At 49.0% G+C, this 19,114-nt stretch overlaps 9 protein-coding genes across 9 annotated transcripts; 5 read left to right on the forward strand and 4 right to left on the reverse strand.

Annotated features, from left to right (window-relative positions):
- Positions 1-78: 78 nt before the first annotated feature.
- Positions 79-2,037, reverse strand: CNBC3070 (hypothetical protein; the record flags this gene model as incomplete). The annotated part of the gene is made up of 8 exons (XM_771723.1): positions 79-403; positions 481-678; positions 745-809; positions 872-1,051; positions 1,114-1,264; positions 1,320-1,600; positions 1,652-1,854; positions 1,920-2,037. The coding sequence occupies 8 exons, from the start codon at positions 2,035-2,037 to the stop codon at positions 79-81; spliced, it is 1,521 nt and encodes a 506-aa protein (XP_776816.1).
- A 365-nt stretch (positions 2,038-2,402) lies between these two features.
- CNBC3080 (hypothetical protein) lies at positions 2,403-4,218 on the reverse strand (the record flags this gene model as incomplete). Its single annotated transcript, XM_771724.1, has 6 exons — positions 2,403-2,844; positions 2,895-3,132; positions 3,182-3,494; positions 3,555-3,884; positions 3,941-3,971; positions 4,022-4,218. 6 exons carry the CDS (start codon positions 4,216-4,218, stop codon positions 2,403-2,405), a joined length of 1,551 nt encoding a protein of 516 aa, XP_776817.1.
- A 344-nt stretch (positions 4,219-4,562) lies between these two features.
- CNBC3090 (hypothetical protein) lies at positions 4,563-5,193 on the forward strand (the record flags this gene model as incomplete). The annotated part of the gene is made up of 4 exons (XM_771725.1): positions 4,563-4,700; positions 4,762-4,860; positions 4,939-4,999; positions 5,069-5,193. The coding sequence occupies 4 exons, from the start codon at positions 4,563-4,565 to the stop codon at positions 5,191-5,193; spliced, it is 423 nt and encodes a 140-aa protein (XP_776818.1).
- A 1,570-nt stretch (positions 5,194-6,763) lies between these two features.
- CNBC3100 (hypothetical protein) lies at positions 6,764-8,137 on the forward strand (the record flags this gene model as incomplete). The annotated part of the gene is made up of 4 exons (XM_771726.1): positions 6,764-6,848; positions 6,930-7,311; positions 7,384-7,716; positions 7,822-8,137. 4 exons carry the CDS (start codon positions 6,764-6,766, stop codon positions 8,135-8,137), a joined length of 1,116 nt encoding a protein of 371 aa, XP_776819.1.
- Positions 8,138-8,424: 287 nt separating this feature from the next.
- On the reverse strand, positions 8,425-10,632 carry CNBC3110 (hypothetical protein; the record flags this gene model as incomplete). Its single annotated transcript, XM_771727.1, has 7 exons — positions 8,425-9,432; positions 9,487-9,508; positions 9,560-9,752; positions 9,809-9,962; positions 10,016-10,477; positions 10,517-10,541; positions 10,616-10,632. The coding sequence occupies 7 exons, from the start codon at positions 10,630-10,632 to the stop codon at positions 8,425-8,427; spliced, it is 1,881 nt and encodes a 626-aa protein (XP_776820.1).
- Positions 10,633-11,046: 414 nt separating this feature from the next.
- Positions 11,047-12,317, forward strand: CNBC3120 (hypothetical protein; the record flags this gene model as incomplete). Its single annotated transcript, XM_771728.1, has 2 exons — positions 11,047-11,094; positions 11,145-12,317. 2 exons carry the CDS (start codon positions 11,047-11,049, stop codon positions 12,315-12,317), a joined length of 1,221 nt encoding a protein of 406 aa, XP_776821.1.
- Positions 12,318-12,617: 300 nt separating this feature from the next.
- Positions 12,618-13,651, reverse strand: CNBC3130 (hypothetical protein; the record flags this gene model as incomplete). The annotated part of the gene is made up of 4 exons (XM_771729.1): positions 12,618-13,059; positions 13,123-13,495; positions 13,557-13,586; positions 13,645-13,651. 4 exons carry the CDS (start codon positions 13,649-13,651, stop codon positions 12,618-12,620), a joined length of 852 nt encoding a protein of 283 aa, XP_776822.1.
- Positions 13,652-13,864: 213 nt separating this feature from the next.
- CNBC3140 (hypothetical protein) lies at positions 13,865-16,243 on the forward strand (the record flags this gene model as incomplete). Its single annotated transcript, XM_771730.1, has 4 exons — positions 13,865-14,422; positions 14,486-14,893; positions 14,945-15,189; positions 15,247-16,243. 4 exons carry the CDS (start codon positions 13,865-13,867, stop codon positions 16,241-16,243), a joined length of 2,208 nt encoding a protein of 735 aa, XP_776823.1.
- Positions 16,244-17,152: 909 nt separating this feature from the next.
- Positions 17,153-19,038, forward strand: CNBC3150 (hypothetical protein; the record flags this gene model as incomplete). Its single annotated transcript, XM_771731.1, has 4 exons — positions 17,153-17,179; positions 17,232-17,305; positions 17,352-18,551; positions 18,600-19,038. The coding sequence occupies 4 exons, from the start codon at positions 17,153-17,155 to the stop codon at positions 19,036-19,038; spliced, it is 1,740 nt and encodes a 579-aa protein (XP_776824.1).
- Positions 19,039-19,114: the final 76 nt, after the last annotated feature.

Consider the following 19,114-nt stretch of genomic DNA (forward strand, 5'->3'; position numbering starts at 1 on the left):
AGTGAATCAAAATCTGCAATTTAAAATGCATTGGCATAAATCATCATTTTAAAAATGGCAGCCTGTCAGGAAACCTATCTATCTCCTTTCCAACCACTTCTTCGCCATAGTTGCCGCAAAAACGCCTGCCGCGCCAACACCTACCACACCCCCGATCCACCCAGCATAACCCACGACATCCTTCTGCCACCTCTCCTTCCTCAGCGCTTCCGAATAACCTACATCCGGCCTAAAAGTCACCATCTCATAAAGACTCGTCCACCCTCGCACTTTCTTGGTAGGGAAAGGTTCCATCAACGACAAGGTGGCTTGAGGCGCAGATCGGAACAAGGTGGTGAAAACCTTGTCAACCTGACGACGGAGATGGTGAAGCGGAGAAAGCACGTGCGAGCGCATTTCAGTGCTGACAAAACGACAATGCGTTAAGCTACTAATAATCCGTATCCAAAAAAAAAACTTTTAAAGGTTTCACAGGCTTACTAATTTTGCAAGGCCAGTTCACAAATCGCCTTCAAGTCTCCTTGCCTTTCATCAGAATAGGCCTTTAGAGCCAATTCCAGCTCAGGATCCGTCTCGCCAAGCGCAAGTGTGGTTGTGGGTGAGATGTGGTGTCGCTCAAGGATAGAGCTGAGCACCCGAACGTCTTCAAGACCGCAGTTGAGGCCTTGTCCATAGAAACTAAAAACGTACACAGGCCATCAGCAAGTTGAAATTGCTTGAGAGAGACACTGGAAAGTTACGCACGGAACCATACTGTGGGATGCATCGCCCAGAAGAATGGCGTGAGATGACCATGCGGAGGGTGTACACTGAAAGACCCCATTCTTATCAGTCACACCTTGCAGCAAAGAGAGAAGAATTAAACACTTGCATTGATAGTAACCAGGTTACCTCTTGGATTCTTTTCAAAATCATCAAGAAGCACCTTTTCACCCACAATGTCCACAGCGGAAGGGAAATGTTCTCTGAAAAAGGCCGCAGCAGATTCACGTGTGTCGAGTAACTCGAGAGAAGAAAATGGAATGAATAAAGTCAGGGTAAAGGAACCATCCTAAACAAAGTAGAATGAGTTTTTGAATACCAGGCATGGAAGAGAGAAAAAAAAACGCGTACCTTATTGGGAAGACCGATAAGCATGAAAGCATGGCGAGGCCAAATGTGCAAATGGTTTTTATCCATAGCGTAGCCACCTGGGGAAGCTGGGTCAGAAGGCATATGGAGCTCAATGTAGGCATGAGGAATAAAGCTTTGTGAAAAGTCAATCCTGAGCGATGATTAGCCTTTCTTATACAATGGGATACTGTAACATGTATACCAACCGTTCTGCACGCATCATTGCAGTTCTCACTTTGGACCAGCTGCCATCACATCCAATGACCAAATCAAACGCCGTCCCATCTTCATCCTCTGTGTTCTGCTTCTTATCCTTTTCACTTTCTTCACCGGGTAATAGACTCGTTTCTTGTTTATGAGACGCATAAGCAACACGGTTCTTGAAATCAATGTGCTTGAGCTTGGTGTTGAACCTGAGTTTGACTGCTTCGGGAAGCGATTGAACAAGTCGCTGATTGAGAATTGGGCGACTGATAGAGTTGATAGACTGCTTAATCTATCAGCCAATGCTCCCATCCTCCATCATCAACGAACAGACCTGGCCGCCGATTGGATCATAAAGTTGACTTTCTTGCTTCCCGTCTGTATGGTGGATCATCCGTCCCTTCATCGGTATCGCTTCCTCCAAAAAGTTTTCGGCAATCGAGGGATCAACACTTCGTAGTGCTTCGAGACCTCGCGACGATATGGCGAGATTGATAGAACGGAGATTACTCGGAGCAGCATCTTGACCTCGAGGATCTACAGCCACCATCAGCTTCCATTTCAGCGACCTCTAATGGGCAATAGATAGGAGATTGACTGACCATCGCGAGTTTCCCAGACCTCCACTTCCCAACCCCTACGATGAAGGCTCAGGGCCGTCAGAGCACCGACAGGACCAGCGCCAACAATGAGAACTTTGCGAGCTCGTGATTGCGACATGATTATTTGAGAGCGCAAGTAAGAAGATGTTGAATGAGTCCTGTCAGTCGTTGAGTTGGCATATACAGTATCGGTATAGCACTTGCGGAAATAAAAGAATAATGAAAAGAAAAACCAACAACTACATACTGCTGTATCAGTCGTACGGATTTTATCGTCATCGGAATGGTCGGGAGCGACTCGAGCAATCGAAGTGCCCCAAGACTGAGCAGACCGTAGATCATGATAGTCACTCAACCGACGGACGACCAACAAGTATCTTGACGAGTCACATCCTGATCAGACTGCATGTGAATTGTGTAACTTAATCAACCGAGTAATATTGTCTATCATGCAGTAGTGTTGATGCATCAATAGAAATGTCCCTATGCTTGCCCTTCCCTTGGCCTACACAGCTCACGGATCCCATCTAGGCTCTCTTTCGCTCCGGTACGGATAAAATGCCCTTGCAGACTAGCCATGCTAACGACCTTTCCATGAGCCCGCTCATCGTCCACGATACGTTGCACCGAGTTGCCTAAAGATTCTACTTCCTCGTCATTTAGCGGAAGCTCTCCTTCCCTCAACACTCTACCCTTTGTGCCATCCTCATTGACTGAATTGCCATAGAACTTGACAAACAATCGTTTGGCTTGTTCACCGGCAGCATCATCCAGAAGTTGTTGAATATCAACTCGACCTGGTCGAATAAGTGCCGGGTCAAGGCGATCGTAATGATTGGTGGTCATAAAGATGATTCGTTCTTCCGATGATGCGACACCGTCAAGAGCATTTAAGAGACCGGAGAAGGTGACAGAAGATTTATAGCTTGAGAGTCGTAAGATACCATCGCAACGCATGACTCATAACCCACTCACCCGTCCTCACTCGTTTGTACACGTCTGTTAAACGCCGAATCAATATCCTCTAGCAGCACAAAACTCCGCTCAGGTACAAGGCCCAGCAAATGATTAAGTTTATCATCTGTAAGACCTCTCTCACTAAGATTCATGAGACAGATATTGTAGTTCAAGGACCCTGCGAGAGCTTGGATGAACGACGTTTTACCAGATCCCGGAGGTCCATGCAGGAGGTATCCTCTTCGATAGGGAATACCTAGACAAGCGTTTAGGAAGAGAATTATCAGGAGTCATATACAACCCACCTCTTTCCGCGTACCATTTCCCTCGACCCAAAAAGCCCTTCAGATCGGATTCGATCTCTTCGGCAATTCCTTTACCCAGGACTACACTGCCCATTTCCCTTCTTCTCCTTGGTTTGCCGAATGGACGCCACTCGACACCCCACGCAGTATAAACAACAGTCTTACCCTCAGTCGAGGCTTCAGCAAGCGTTCGTGCCTCCTCAAGGAGAGATGAAAAGAGGTCTCGCGAAGTTGAGAGTGTTGTCAGAGTCAGTGTCTCCCAAGGCGTTCCGGAGTGCAGGTCCATGAGTTTAGAATCCCGCTCGCGTTTTACCTGATGTATTTATACGTCAATAATCTGACATATTTATGCCCATCATTGGATATCACATACTTGAAACCAGGCCCCTCCATATTTGAAGTAATGTGTACCCGGCCCTGGCACTAAATTGAAAATGGCTTCGCTGGCCCCATTTTCGTGCTGCTTGTAACTTGTTTCCACAGCTAGCTCGTGACTTCTCATGCCTTGACCCCAACCAAACAGACCGGGTGGTTTAACATTTCCTCTGGTCTGGGCCGCTGACTGATGGGCCATCCACTCGAGGAACCATGGGTATGACCGATCTTTGGAAGGGATTTCAAGAGTCACCAACATTCTTCGTTGAGCCATGGTAGCTCCTAATGTTATAGAGCGACGCAATGCTGTCAGGGCCACACCAATCCCCTTTGTGTCCGAATAAAATCAGTGGAAATTTGTACTACATCTAATTCCGAGCCTACCATAAGTCCAGCACCTGCTGAGAAGTAAGGACTGTTATTGGGCGTTAGAGTGGAGGCCGACTTTAGCTCACTGACACTCACTTATCCGCCATCATCTTGGATATTAATGACTCTCCTTCGGATGAGCCACTTGAGGATAAAGTAGCTTCCCCAGTTGTGTTACTGGCATTTTCAAGTGTGACAGCATCTCCGTCTGTCGGTATCGGTGTAGGGATCGAGGGCCCAGCTTCTGAGGCAGAATTATGACTGGTCCGCTGAGGTAAGGGTGATCTAAACATCGTGAAATGTCGTGTTATTTGGAGTATGCAGTATCGGTAATTATATTGGTGACCCTACCGCAGTGGCAGAGGTATTATTATTATGTAGCGGTAGAACACGCCTCAATCATGGTCTCAATCACTGCAAGCTTCTTGACATCCGAACTTTCGTCGTATCGTTCGTCACGTGACCGTTAAATAACCATCATTCAAGCTTGCTTGCTGTTCCGAAAGTCAGCGCGAATTGCACCGGCGACGAACGGAGCGAGCAAAGAATGTACACATTTGACATTAGATGCTTGCAGTATCTCCTAAAGTTCAAAAATTCGATTTGATCAACCTCTTTAGGTTCATATCTTGACGCCATGAGCCAGTCAAAACCCCCTAGTCCCCCTCTCAATATTCCTTCCGGCAACAGTCAGATCACTCCCGATCCTGAGCCTTTGAAACCGGATGAGACTCTGAGTGGAGACAAGTTTCATGACTTCAAGGCCGCATTGCGCGTACGTCAGCGTCCTAGCACTTTCTACCTCTAGACGCTTACCTGAACATCCTGATATTTAGCGGATAGATCCCAGGCAAGATCTAGAGAATATCGGTAAAATACCTTGTGCTAGAAACAGTCTATTGTACGGGATAGCAGGTGGTGTCGGTGTTGGTGCTGTGCGATTTCTCGGATCACGGAGTAAGATAAGGACTTATATACAACTGAGACATTGCTAATACTTCGTGATGTGCCAGAACCCTGGTTGGCAGCCAACTGGGCTGTTGGTAGCTTCATTGCAATTTCTATCTTTCAATGGTATCCTCAACGGTTTTAAATTAATGGTTTTAGCTGACAAGAACGCCGGCAGGGAGACTTGCAACAGAGCTAGACGGAAAGAGCTCGCACAAATGCGCATCATTCAAGAGCGTTATCCACATCGGCATGTGTCCAAACTTCAGAAGAACAACCAAAACTCTGAGGCCGGGCAGGGGGAGCAACAATCTTCATGAGGCGCAAAATGTCATGCATGATCACGATCACCACATCTCAATAATTCCTCAGATTGCTGCTCTTTCGTCAGCAATATCGATTTGTACTGTGGAAGACATTGCGCCTGGCTCGCTTCGCACAGGTCACAGTAATGAAATTTGTGGATTCTTAGACACGTTGGCATTGGCACTTTCCGCCCCATCGTTTTGGTCACTCAAAAGAGCCCAATCAAATGTTGAAGAAAGCCATGCAGACTGGAATATAAGCTACAATATTGCGGGACAATGCCTCATGCTGTGTCCTAATGATGCCACATACTTGCAATGCCATTCGCTATATCGACAGGGCATTAGTAAGACGCCTTGTCACAAGGTTCGCCTGCGCATGACTACGGCATATTGAGCCAATAGTGTTATAACCAGCGCGAGGAGACCTGTCAAGGAAGTTCGTCAAGTGAGCACATAAACAACACAGCGACACAAATCAAAGCAGTTGAACGTGAAGTCCGTGAATATACCAACACTGGAGGGCAGTGATAGCAACAAGAAAAATAATACGACAATATACTCAAAATAGGGATGGGGCATACAACTATTTTATGGATTTCTGCATCCATCATCATCGCGTCATCATACATATTACGAATGATTAATTGCCGGTCAATGCCTGCTGCGTACCAAAAGTACTTACATGGCCATGTTTACTGCAACCTACTAATAAGAATGAATAGCGAGAACGACTGACGCACACCGACATTATTAATGTTTCATTCAACATCTACACGACATAGCCGTCAAAAGATTCTACCGCAATTTGCTCTATATCCTCCTCTCACTACACGTGTAACTCTTCAACTAGCTTTCATGATCAAGTCCATGGCTACCCGTTGGCTTTTCTCAACCAACGCTAAGGATATTGGAACACTGTATCTGATCTTTGCTATCTTTACTGGTCTTCTAGGTACAGCTTTCTCTGTTCTTATCCGACTTGAACTGTCTCGAGCTGGTAACCAATTTCTAAATGGTGACCACCACCTATACAATGTAATCGCTACATCTCACGGTATTTTCATGATTAAGAAATCAGCAGAATGGGTACGGTGTACGGATTATGTATGGAGGAAGTATATGCTTCAAGTTCTACTACTTGCCTGTACTACTGTCATTCTGTCATTTACTTTAATAACTGCTATCATGAGTATGAATTTCATAGCAAATGAAATGGCATGGCTACGCGTCAATTTTTGAGTCTCAATTCAAAACTACTCACAACGGAAAAATAAAAATTCGCAATAATTGAAAAAAGTTGCATATTCACAATTAATTAAAGATTCGCCACTTACCGAAGGATGATGCCATTACAGTTCCCGATGGCTGCGATAATACGATATACGAACTATGAGGCTATCATCGGCGATCTCAGGGGACCTAAACGTGCTGAACTTCGAGATAAGGTTCTTTTTTCTGTTATACTCAATTCTTCCTTGATTGTACATTTTTGTCGTTCGTTGTCTTCTTTGGACGACGTTGAAAAGAAAAAAAAAAAAGATCACCACTACTTGCTTGAAAAGTCGGCGATCGTTGAAAGACAATGGTCGTCAGTCCGCCTTTGACTCCTGGTGTGCAAGGATCCCGAGCGTGGGTGACGCTCGTAACCAACCCTGCGTATGTGGCCGGTAAGTGGTATTGCTCACAGAGCTTTCTTTCGCATTTCCAAGGGCACTAGTTGATATATTGACTCGAATTATGTATGACAGGTTTACTTACTCTTCATCGTACCCTATCGTCTCTTTCCGCGTACCCACTCTTGGTGATGACTACTCCTTCACTCCCTGCCACTCATTCGTCACTTCTTCGTTCCCTTGGTCTGAATCTCGTTCCGGTATCTCACCTCTCGCCGTCTTCTTCGCAACATCCTGGATTTGATCCTTCATTTTCTCGATTCAATGATGCTTGGACCAAGCTGCAAGTGTTTGGGCTTACAGAGTACGACAAGGTCATTCTGATAGACTGCGATATGATCTTCCTCAAGGATATGGACGAATTATTTGACTTTGAGCTACCAGGAAGAGATTGGATCGGAGCTTCTCCTGCCTGTGTATGTAATCCTCTCAAACTTGGACACTATCCAAAGGACTGGTAAGTTTGTTTCTCCGCTCTTTGGGATTTGTTTGCTTACGAATCGTACGTTTCGCCGCATGATGCGCATAGGATCCCCGCCAACTGCTCCTTATCCATGCAGCAATCTCCCACTTCTCTTACATCTCCCCCCATCCCATCCCCGTCCGCCCCACGTACAGCTCATTTGCTTAATTCGGGACTTGTAATTTTACACCCTTCATCAACTGTCCTTGCATCTCTGATAGACTTTATCAACACGTCTCCTACCATCGCCCATGTCAAATTTGCCGATCAGGATGTCATTGCCGAAGCTTTCAAGGGAAGATGGAGGCCGTTACCGTGGTGGTGCAACGCGTTGAAGACGTTGCGAGCTGTCCACAAGCCGCTGTGGAGGGACGAAGAGGTTGGAATCATACATTACATGTGAGTGCAGACAAGATGGGGCTTCCTTTTGGAAGAATGTTATATCATGTGTCACCCAAACGGCTCTTTTTTCCGTCGATCAGCGCTGATCATCTACACGAGCAGTCTGGATAAGCCGTGGTCGGCCCGCCCCCCTTCACTCCCGCCGCATCAACACCCCTCGCCCGCGTTGCCACCTTCCCCTGCTTCTCTAGACGGAAGCGATGACGGTCAAGCATCCTACCATGTAAAACCACAAATTCGCCGCCGACCTTTGCCATCCGGTCTACTTGACGCCGTTCGAAATTCACCACCGCAAAAGAGTTTGACGGATTATAGCGAAGTAGATGCCTGGTGGTGGATCGTGTATGAAGATCTTCTAGACGATCTGAAGGCCAGAGGCGTGGATTGGGAGGCTGTTGATAAATGGGTTACTCGATAAAAAATTGATTTCCAGCGCGTTAGGCCGATAGATGTTCACATAGAGTAAATTGTAAAAGAATTATAGCTGCCATAGGCTCTATACCATTTTACTTTTGTCCCGCATTTTCTTTTTTTTTGATTTTCGTTTGGAAATGGATATGGCGTGCATGTACCCGTAGGGTCTATTAGATATACAGATGATTGTAGTTGTAATGGAAATCCCTATTCGGAGAATGCCAACAAACAGTTGTCCGTCACCTTTTGGGCGATTGTCTAAAGAAACAAATTTTATAATGTGACAAGTGATCAACGATAGACTACTGTTACACCTTTTCTTCCCATGCCTCCAGTCATTTCGTCCAGTCCAAGGATCTTTTCCAGCTGGCCCCAGCTCCATCCGAATCTCACTTGGATCTCATCTGCATGATGACTCCCATCTAAAAATCCTATCAACTCTTCCTCCAGCTCCTCGGCCTGTTTGACTGCAGCGGCTTCCTCCCTCTGTCTGGTATTCAAGCCGTATCTAATATTGAAGCCGCTACCGCCCGGGACGAGACCGCCTGTGGTGTTGGTTCCCGTGATACTTCCACCTATCGCCCGGCGGGAGGACGTCGATGGATGTGACTCGGCGGCGGAAACGTGGGAACGTGGGAGTGCAGTATGTGTGCTGCCAGTTCCCGCGGTAGAGGGGGCGAAAGGGTGCCGGCGAGGGGATCTTCCGTGCAGTGATGGTGGAGTACGTGTAGGTATTGAGGAAGGAGAAACGCCTAGCGAGGCATTGGATCCGACGGAGCGGAGGGTGAATGTTGATTCTCCGCCAAGAATGCCTCGACTGAGAGACGCGGCAGAATCGTTGGGGTGAAAGCCACTGGTATGCTGATGACCTTGCTGATAAAGATGTATCTGGGATTGAGAGCGGTCACGGTCTCTATAAAACCCGCTGGAATTCCCCCGTACAGAGTCATCGAACCCCACTCTTTTTCGATGCTCTGGGACATGGATGAGCGGTTCTCTCCTTTCCACCAGCTTTGGCCAACGGTTCACTCGACGGAGAAAACCCTTGATGATACCGAAAGACACGAATCTCCGGGGGTCTATACCCATTGAAAGAACCTCGTGCGCTTCTATCCAGTCATGCACCGTGATGCCGGGTTGAAAGCGGCTGTAAAGCTGCAGAAGTGTGGGCCAATCGGGTAAAGGAAAACCGGAGCGTGTAACATAGCAGGCGCATTCGGAAATGATGGTTTCATCGGCAGACAATCGGGATATTATTGGTTTGAGGGTGTACATATTGGAGTATTGGAAGATGTCAATCTGAAAAATAAATAAAGGTCAGCTTTCGCATTTGATGAGGGGTGGTCGACGTGCCATCATGATCACCTGGTAATACCTAGAGCTCTCGTCAGAAGAAGCTCTTTATATATTGGTGTGACCAGCTTACAGCATATGTCGTAATGTCTCTCGAGTCAAAGCCTCGTCCGCCTTGGCAAGCTCTGCAATCTTCTTGACATGATTGACCCCATCGATAAACTGACAGACCCTTGCAGCCGTAATATCCCAGTTGTCGTCTTTGTGCGCATTGAGGTCAACAAGAGCAACAGGGACATGCCAGTCCTCGCAATCGGGAGGATTTGCTGTGCAATGGGACGTTGGTCTTCATAGGCCGAAATGACAGAGAAATGGCACCTACGATAAAAAGGAAAGAGTTTGAGCTCCAGAGAGTTGAAACCGTCTAAAGGTATACTTGTCTCGGAGTAAGAGTTTAGGTCCTCAAACAGCTGTTCTAGAACCGCAGGCAGTGCTGTGTGGTCCGGCGATGGCTTTGAAAGATAGGCAGAATCACGCTGGTATGGACGGGTCAGATATCGCGGTAGGTATGTCGGAGATCGATGCTTACTTCTGCGCTTCTCAGAATCCTCGCGCATTTCCTCACGACCGGCTCAAAGGCCTCCAGCGAGCTCGAAGAATGGAACACGAAACACAGGTTCCACATATACTCATTCCGTGTATATGTGCCTTCTGGCGCCGTCATGACATTGGGGAAACCCATAACTCTGTACCCCGCCTGTTCATCCTCGTCGCACCCCGTGCCGGTGGTGAGAAGCGTGACGAGACGGCCGTGAAGCGACTTTTTGGGGATGACGTATTCGGAGATGGGCCCAAAGTTGAGAAGGGTCCTGTTTGGCAGGGGAGACGGAGAGGGGGACGGGGAGACGAAGCGGGATGCCCGAGAGCGCGAGCGCGAGCGGGAGTTTGAGGGTGAGCGTGCCTCTTCGGTCGTGCTGTCTGAGATGAGGTTCTCGGGCACCTGGTACCGGACGACAGGGCCGAGGCTCGGGTCGAAGGTGGCGTAGAAGAGCTGCGATGGTTATAGGATGCACGGCGGGGCGGGACTTACTCCGACTACCTGGGGAAGGAAGGACCTGGGAGTCATTAGCGGTGGCAAGGTGAGTCAGCCGGGCGTGGAGACGGTGCATCAGTACGGCGGCGCACTCACTCTCCAGTGGCGCCCATAGCAGATTCGGTGCCGTGTTCGAAAGGATGGGCTTATCTCTTGCAACGCGAACCGGCACCCGACCGTCCAAAGGACCGAGTGTGTGTTGGGCGGAGGTGTGGAAGAAATGGTGACGTGGAGCTTTGGCGGGTGACGTGTGTTTGTCCCGAAGCGGCTTCTTATTACGAAATCAACCGCCTCGTCGGCGATTTGGAAGAGGTGAAAATTGACAATACAATAAGCGGCGGGCGGGTGGATCGCACATATCTGGTTTGGGGGATTTCCGATTCTGGCAGATTGCAAGCGGATTGGTCTTATTTCATTTCCCCGCGTGCACCATTTCACCTTCTCCCTCTCCTCTTTCAAATTGATAATAACATCACACACCATCCTTGCGTCAGTCACCACCGGCCCAGATCAGATTAGATACCACCATGTCAGAGGCAGGTTCAGCGTCCACGCCCCAGTCAAACGCAACAAAAGTACGCACAATCCCACACGTTTTCCCATCCGCATCCTGACCCCCTCGCAGGACCGCCACGAGCCCAGAGGCCGCAAGCCAAATGACCAGCTTCCCCCATCCCGCGCACGCGAGGTCCAGCGCGCCTTCCGTCTCCGTCGTGCAGAGCATCTCGCCTCGCTCGAAGAACGCATCCTCCAGCTAGAGACGGAAAACACCCAGCTGCGCGCACTCCTCAGCCTTCCCGCAGCAGACAGGCCAAAGATCGGCTCAGGGCCCACCGGGCGCGGCAAGGCCCTCAAGGAGGGTGGTGTCCCCATGAGCGAGAGAGTCCGCGCAAGAAAAGAAGCGAGGGAGAGGGAGAGGAGAGCCTTGGGGCTGCCAGAAGCTGACACCACAGACATGAGCGAGGCTGAGAGAGGAAACGGCAGGGACAGCGCGACACTGTCCCCTCGTGCGACAAGCGGCGCCGGTCCATCCAATGCCACTGCTGCCGCCCACACCGCGCAGCAGCAACCCAACGTTCCTCACCTGAGCAACCCTCAGAACGTTCCTGCTCTTTTCAACTCTCCCGCCGATGTCTCTCCCGCCCCATTCAATTACCAGCTCCCCATGCCCTTCAACCTCCCCGTGTCTCCCGATACACAGTTCGCTGATTTCACCAACAACATTGACAATTCTCTCTACAAGAACAACACCACTTCTGCTACACCCAACTTTGGCGGCATGTTCAGCATGTTCTCATCCGCGGATCATAATGGCGACAGCAGCGCCAATGGCTCCGGTGTTAATAAACCTTCTCCCATTTCTCCACCCTTGACCAATCCTCCCCATGCCCCATCTCCTTCTCAACTCGACCTTCTCACCCGTCTCAAGAGCTGCTGCCATGTCTCAGATTCTCATGTCGTCAATGATCCCGGCCTTTTGGTCTTTGCCACGCGTCTCTGTCAGTCATTCGGTTGTTCGTTCGGTGGCACGCACACGGAAGCCAATCCTCGGAGCGATGCTGAAAACCTTACCCTCGAAGATGCATGGCACGCTCTCAAGGCGACTCTAGATCCCGGAGGCGACGCTGACGGGGAAAATAGGATCAATACTGGCAAGATGGCAGCAGAGTTGGTGGTCCGTGCGGCTCATTCGCGTGGTGCCGGCGGCTGGATCTCGTGCAGGTACCGTGAAGGGCTGTCAATAAGAAGGAACATGGTGCAGGCATTAGTGCAAGGTTTGGGAGGAAAGCTCGATTGAGTGTCTGGGTAATAGTGGGATGCGTTGTCTTGTCGGAAGTTGTAATGTTAATCTAGCATATATACATGTCTTCAACGATAGAGTATATTGTGCCTTGTAGGGGCGTTTGATCTTAGTCGTGGACTTTCTACCACCAGTATGATTTTGGCTGTTTGTACGATATGGGGCTGTTTGATATCAGCCATGCAACATTTACGAAGCGACACCACCACTGTGCGACATTATGATTCGTAAAATGCCGGGCAGCATTTCATACTGCATTAATGCAAGCATTTTAACTTGGCTACCATAATGCAACATTTATTCTTCGTCCGTGACACTCCCACTCGCAGTTCTCCGTCTTCCCCCCTTCAGTTCCATGAGCTCTATCCTTTCTGATGCTTGCTCGGAATTGTCCCTCCTTGAGACCTCTCCTCTCCCTCTCCTCCTGTCTTTTTTGCCCTTCCTCCAAACAGCTAGCAAGCTCAATGCACCAGCTGCTAGCCCCACGGGCGGTACTAACCAGCAAACCCTCCACCACCAACCGGAATCTCCGCCTTGCTGTGCCTTCCACTTGGCAACCGTCCTATCGACCTGATCGTTCAGGTCTGAAAATGAACCGGAATTGTCAATGACAGACGTGGCGTAGGAAAGCTTGGCCGATAGTGGTAACTGAGATGCAATTCGGCTTGAAGCTTGGGATTGGGTCAAAGGAGGATTAGATTGGCGACCGAGGAGGCGCGACAGCTGGAGACGCTCATTGCTACACAGACACCCGGTTAGAAATGGTTTCCATGTAAGACTTGGCGCGCCATCAAGAACATACACATATACCACGACAGTATCCCCCACCCACTTCCACATACCCGCTTCAATCAATAGCGGCACATCAACGATCACACACCATTCCCCATTTAGCCAATATCTTATGATCCGTTTGACCATCTCCTTCTTCACCCTCGGGTGCACGACCCCATTCAACCACTTTCTTTCCTCAGGATCATGAAAGATGATATCACCTATAGCTCCTCTATCGAGCGATACTCCGTCTTCCTGCAAGATGCGGTCAGGGCCAAAGTGTGAGACAACGAGGGAGTAACCGGATGTGCCAGGCTCAATGACCTCGCGAGCAATGAGATCAGCATCTATAATCGGAAGATGATGTCTTTCAGAGAGCAGTTTGGAGACGGTTGATTTGCCTTTGAGAGATCAGCTGTGTGAGACCGGAAGGCCAAGAGCAGCCGAATTGGAGAGACGTACCGGAAGCGATGCCGCCGGTAAGACCGACGACTGTGAGTTGTGAGCAGACGGATACGATACAGTGGCATTGCTCTGTGGGCCGACTCACTCAACATGCTGAATGATTCTTGTATTAAAGCGGGAGAGAAGAAGATGAGCAGAGACCCGGAACGGACGGACGAACCAGTACCGACATGCGTAGTAATCAATAGCAGTCGAGCAGCGCGGTGGAGGTCATTCTTACATTATTATTTCGCTTTCTTCGACACCGATCTGGGAATCTGCAGTACATTATTTTGAACCACAACCGCTTGCATAACTCTTCAAGCATGCCCCCGGATACGATAACCATCTCATCTCTCACACTTCACCTGCCACATGGCCTAGGTCCGTCCGCCTTTCACCTCACCCCGTCCCCTCCCTGTCCAGCCCTTCTCTCCCTCACAATTCACCTCGTCCCCAACTCTGTCTCTGCCACCGCCGCAGGGGACTCCATGGCAGGCCTTGGAGTAAATTACTCTTCAGTATCCAAAGCGGTATATGCCCTTGCGAATGATGCCGAAAAGGTATGGAGCGGACCATGGGAGCTGATGCGCGCTGTCAGTGCCATCCCGCTAGGGTTTGACGATGTCCAGAGCGTAGATATCCGTCTAGGCCTTCCAAAGGCACTGCTACATGCTCTAGAAGCTGTGTACAAGGCGTCCTATGCCAAAAATGGCGAAGAAACCGGCAGGAGTTGTACAATCCGGGACTTGAAGGTAGTGTGTATTGTGGGACTACATGAGCATGAGAGAAAAGAGAAACAGAGGCTGGAGTTGGATGTCAAGGTCAGAGGAGGCGACTGGAATGTTTGGGGACACAAGGGATTTGCAGATGAAATATACGACGTAAGTTGTGCTAGCAGCACTTGTGCTCAATTATCTTCCATCACTAACAAAACGTGGTGACAGTTTGTGAGCAACTCGGCTTACGGAACTATCGAATCGCTGAACCACGAACTGGGACAACATCTTCTGAAGAGTCGCTATCTGGGGGATCCCACTCAATCTCATCTAGAAATTACAATCAGGAAACCATCGGCAATACCTTTCGCTACTCCAAGCATCACGATTCATCGCTCACAGGCCGACTATGCGCCAAGTCTACCATCTGGCACCGCTTGCAATGCACCACGCGAAGCCCTTGAGAGGGTATTCGTGGCTGTCGGTTCCAATATCGGTGACAGAGTAGCCAACATCACAAGAGCCGTAAGCCTTTTAGAGGAGGCTGGATGTAAATTGCTAGGTACTAGTAGACTGTACGAGAGTGAACCGATGTATGTGGAAGATCAGGACCGGTTCATCAATGGTGTCATTGAGGTAAGTTACTGCGGACGTATCTGTGAAGATATCTGTTTAACTTCCCCGCAGCTAGCTACACCACTTGAGCCCTTGGAAGTTCTTCGATTGCTCAAACACATAGAGAAAGCTGTCGGGCGTACAAAGACATTCACGAATGGTCCTCGAGTCATCGATCTAGATTTGGTCTTTTATGGTCACCGAGTGGTTAAAATTGGCAACGAAACTGATGAGGAAGATGAACATGGGATCAAATGGTTAGAATGCCCTCACAAAAGACTACGTGAGCGAGAGTTTGTTTTGAGGCCGCTGGCCGAGTACGTTTAAAACTGCTTTTTTGAAGATGAAGTTCCAGGGACTGACCATCTCCAAAGCATTGATCCAGAGTTCACGCACCCTGCGCTTCGCCGATCCGTCGGCCAGCTTCTCGCCAGTCTTCCAACCACGTTTCCGCCATCTCTTTCACCTATAATCCCCTTACACTCTCACGCTTCTCCCCTTAGGCTTTCCATCCCTGCCTCCCCATACATCATGGCCATCTTCAATACAACACCAGATTCATTTTCTGATGGCGATCCCGCCAGGACGAATGTCGAATATGCGCTCGCCGCTTGCGAAAAGCTGTTAAAAGGACCTGAGCCTCCGGCTATTCTCGACATTGGGGGAATGTCCACGCGCCCAGGTTCTGAACCCTGTTCAGAGGAAGACGAGCTCAGTCGCGTTATCCCACTTGTCAAAGCCATCCGATCATCAAGTGATCCCATCGTTGCATCGATTCCGATATCAATTGATACTTATCGACCGTCAGTTGCCAAGGCTGCTGTTGAAGCTGGTGCGTCCATCATTAACGACGTCCGTGGTGGACAAGAGCCAGGAATGTTGCGGGTCATGGCAGAAGCAGACGTTCCTGTTGTTCTGATGCATTCTAGGGGTGATTCAAAAACCATGATTGCAGCGGATGTCCAGGATTATGATAGTTTCGGAGGTGTCATCAAGGGTGTGATACAGGAGATGAGGGCCTTGGTAGAGCAGGCCTTGAAGTCTGGCGTCAAACGATGGAATATCATCCTCGATCCTGGCTTGGGCTTTGCCAAGTCTTCCTCTCAAAGCTTAACATTGCTCAAACACCTGCCTGATCTTGTCCTTCCAGGGACCGGACTGGAGAGACTTCCGATGTTAGTAGGTGCCAGCAGAAAGGGATTTGTAGGTCAGACCATAAAACGGGCTGTACCAAAAGAGAGGAGTTTTGGAGATGCGGCTGTCAGCGGTTGGTGCGCTTCCAGTGGAGTTGTGGACATCTTGAGAGTCCATGAGCCTAGAGAGATGGCTGAAGTTGTAAAAATGGCATGTGCTATTAGGGATGCAGAGTAGGAGGTTCTGCTAAAGATATATGGGCAATAATGCATGGGAATGACAGGAATGACTCGGAAAATGAGTGCTTTCCCGTTTCGCTGCTGTCCATCCTAACAATTGCGTTGTTAATACTTTTTACGTAAGATTTGGGTATTTATGAGACCTCCACTTTTTAAGCACCGGTGTCTGATTTCAGGCTGGAATGTTTGTCGCACCAAACAAACCACGCACATCATCAAATATCACTTTCTCGTTTTCTGTTTGCATATTCCCATCGGCATCAGATTGACCAAGATGCCTGTCTCAGCACAATACTCCCCAGCTCGGCCTTCTATTCGCGAAACCATAGCGGCCCGTCGTGCAGAACTCCGCAACACTCCCAAATCTCAGAGAACCGGCGACCTCCAAACTTACGGTAGCCCGGCTGGCAAAAGAGCGGGTACTCCCAGAGGATTTGTTCACTTAGATGGGAGTGGGGCAGATCTGCTAGAGGACAAGACTGTGGAAGGGCAGTTGAAGAAGGCCGCTAAATCAGGTAAGCTCAGGTGAAAACTATGCACGGGAAAGTAAGGAAGCTGATGTTCGGCAAACGTTGGGTGTTCAGGTAAATTAGATATTGCTTCCCTTGAACTTGAGCGCATCCCCCCAAAAGTGTACATATCCCTTCTGGGGCTTTCGACTACCGACCTTTCCAATCCTCCCCCTCCTCCTTCCCCGCCGAGGGAATCATTAGCTGCCTCACGCTCACGCACTGCAATCGGTACTAGCCCTTTTGCTGTAGATGATGAAATAGACGTAGACAATAGTCAGCAGGGCTTGGCGTTTCGCACTTGGAGGAAAGAAGAAGATATCTGGTCAGAACCAGAGGAACTTACCACCCTGAGAATTGGGAATAACAAGCTCGTGGAGATTGACAGGGAAATTGGAATGTTTGGAGGATTGAAAATTCTGGATGTGTGCAACTCTCAATATTCCTCACCTGTTCGCGTGCTCATATGTACTTTAGTTAAGCAAAAACCTTCTCAAAGGGGTTCCCGATGCCCTCTCTGACCTCCTTCGTTTGAGCTCTCTGGATCTTTCGTGGGTCTTCTCGCTTTGTTTTGGACAAGCATTAACTGGTTTCAAGCCACAATTCGCTACCATCCATTCCTCGTTCTGTCCTTTTGCTTCCCCAACTTCAGGTTCTGGATATCTCGCACAATTCAATTACTACCCTATCTTTTGATTCACCCATAGGGCCTTCTGAAGAAGGCCTCCGCTATGGCTCTGGATTTTTCACTACCGCCATCCAACGTCAAACCGCTCTCAAGTCAGAAAGACCTATACTTCCAGTGCTTCGTCATCTGAGTCTTGGGAGCAATACCATCACTCAGGAGGGTCTGAAGGCACTGGCCAGTGTCTATCTTAAGCATATGAGGGTCCTCAACATAGAAAATAACAACGTTTCGGGTGTTCTTGATGTTCAAAGTCTTGGGATCAGTGAGAAGGCCATGCCGGAGCTCTCTCACCTTGTTCTCTCCGGAAATATCAATATCCGCGGCCTCATTGGTACCATTGCATCGGCTGCTAAGGTTGATACCATAGGATGCAACTTACGTCAAGCCACTCCTTCATTCAACCATGAAGATACATCCACTGTCGAAGATAATCAAGACAAGGCTAGCTCGGCTGTCGAAACAGGACCTGCGGCGAATGACGAACATACTTTACCTATTCCGGAGCCTGACCTTACTATTGTCTACCGCACTCTTCCAGCAGCCACGTTCGACTCGGAACCTCTGGCTGTTGATTTCGATCTTTATCTTCCTTCTACCCCTGCCGGCCCTTCTGGCCACCCCCTTGTCATCTGGTTCCACGGCGGTGGTTTGCTACAGGGAAATAAAGAAAATCTTCCTCCTCATTTCAGGCGATTGCCTTCACACGCTTACACCAGAGGCGATGGACGCCCTGATGAAAGTGTAGCAATCATTTCGCCCAACTATCGCCTCGCTCCTCAGGTCTCTATCCTTGATATCCTCTCTGATGTTACTGTTCTCTTCGACTACATTCAAACCAGGCTCAACGACAGATTGGTCAAGGATGGAAAGGGTGATCATAAGATAGATGTTTCTAGGATCTGCCTTTCAGGAGGTTCCGCGGGGGGCTATCTGGCATTGATAGCAGGCTTGAGAGTACCTGATGAAGTTGGCGACGAAGAGATTGGAGCTTATAGAGGATTGAAGAATGAGGCCATCAAATGCCTCGCACCTTTCTATCCCATCACTGATCTCACGGACAAATTCTGGGCGACAGAGACGAATCCAGTACCATGGATGAATGGCAACAGGTAAGTGAGCCCATAGTGACATATAATTTCTAAATCGACAAATCATAGCATCTCGCACGCTCAAGCGAAGCCTCATATCGACACCAAAGCAGCGCCTGTCTGCTCTGCTGTCTCTGGTGGACCTCGATCTATCCTATATCCATATATGCTTCAACATTCTCTTTTCCCTTCCCTCCTGTTCCTTACTCAGCGTTCAGTTGGACAAGGTCTCGATGCGTTCCGTCCCTCTCCTCTCTCTTTGTCCATCCCTCATCGCCTGGAAATTGCTTCCAAGTCGAGCAAGGCAAAGTATCACGTTCCAATCTTCTTTGTGTATGGCACCATTGACGATAAAGTGCAACCCATGGAGAAGACGATTGAGGCACTGGGTAGGGCCAGTGGAGATCTCGTAATCGAAAGGGTTGAAGGGGCAGATCACGCATTCGATGAGGATCCGAAGGTCGAATGTCAAGCATTCCAGGAGTGGTTGGGCAAGACACTCCTTTAGTGCTCACTAACTAGTCATCAAATGCATGCAGCGCATATTCGATTTTAATTCAAACGGCTCTTTCGCTAATTGTCTT

This window comes from Cryptococcus neoformans, chromosome 3 (assembly GCF_000149385.1).
Source record: "Cryptococcus neoformans var. neoformans B-3501A chromosome 3, whole genome shotgun sequence".
Lineage (NCBI taxonomy): Eukaryota > Fungi > Basidiomycota > Tremellomycetes > Tremellales > Cryptococcaceae > Cryptococcus > Cryptococcus deneoformans.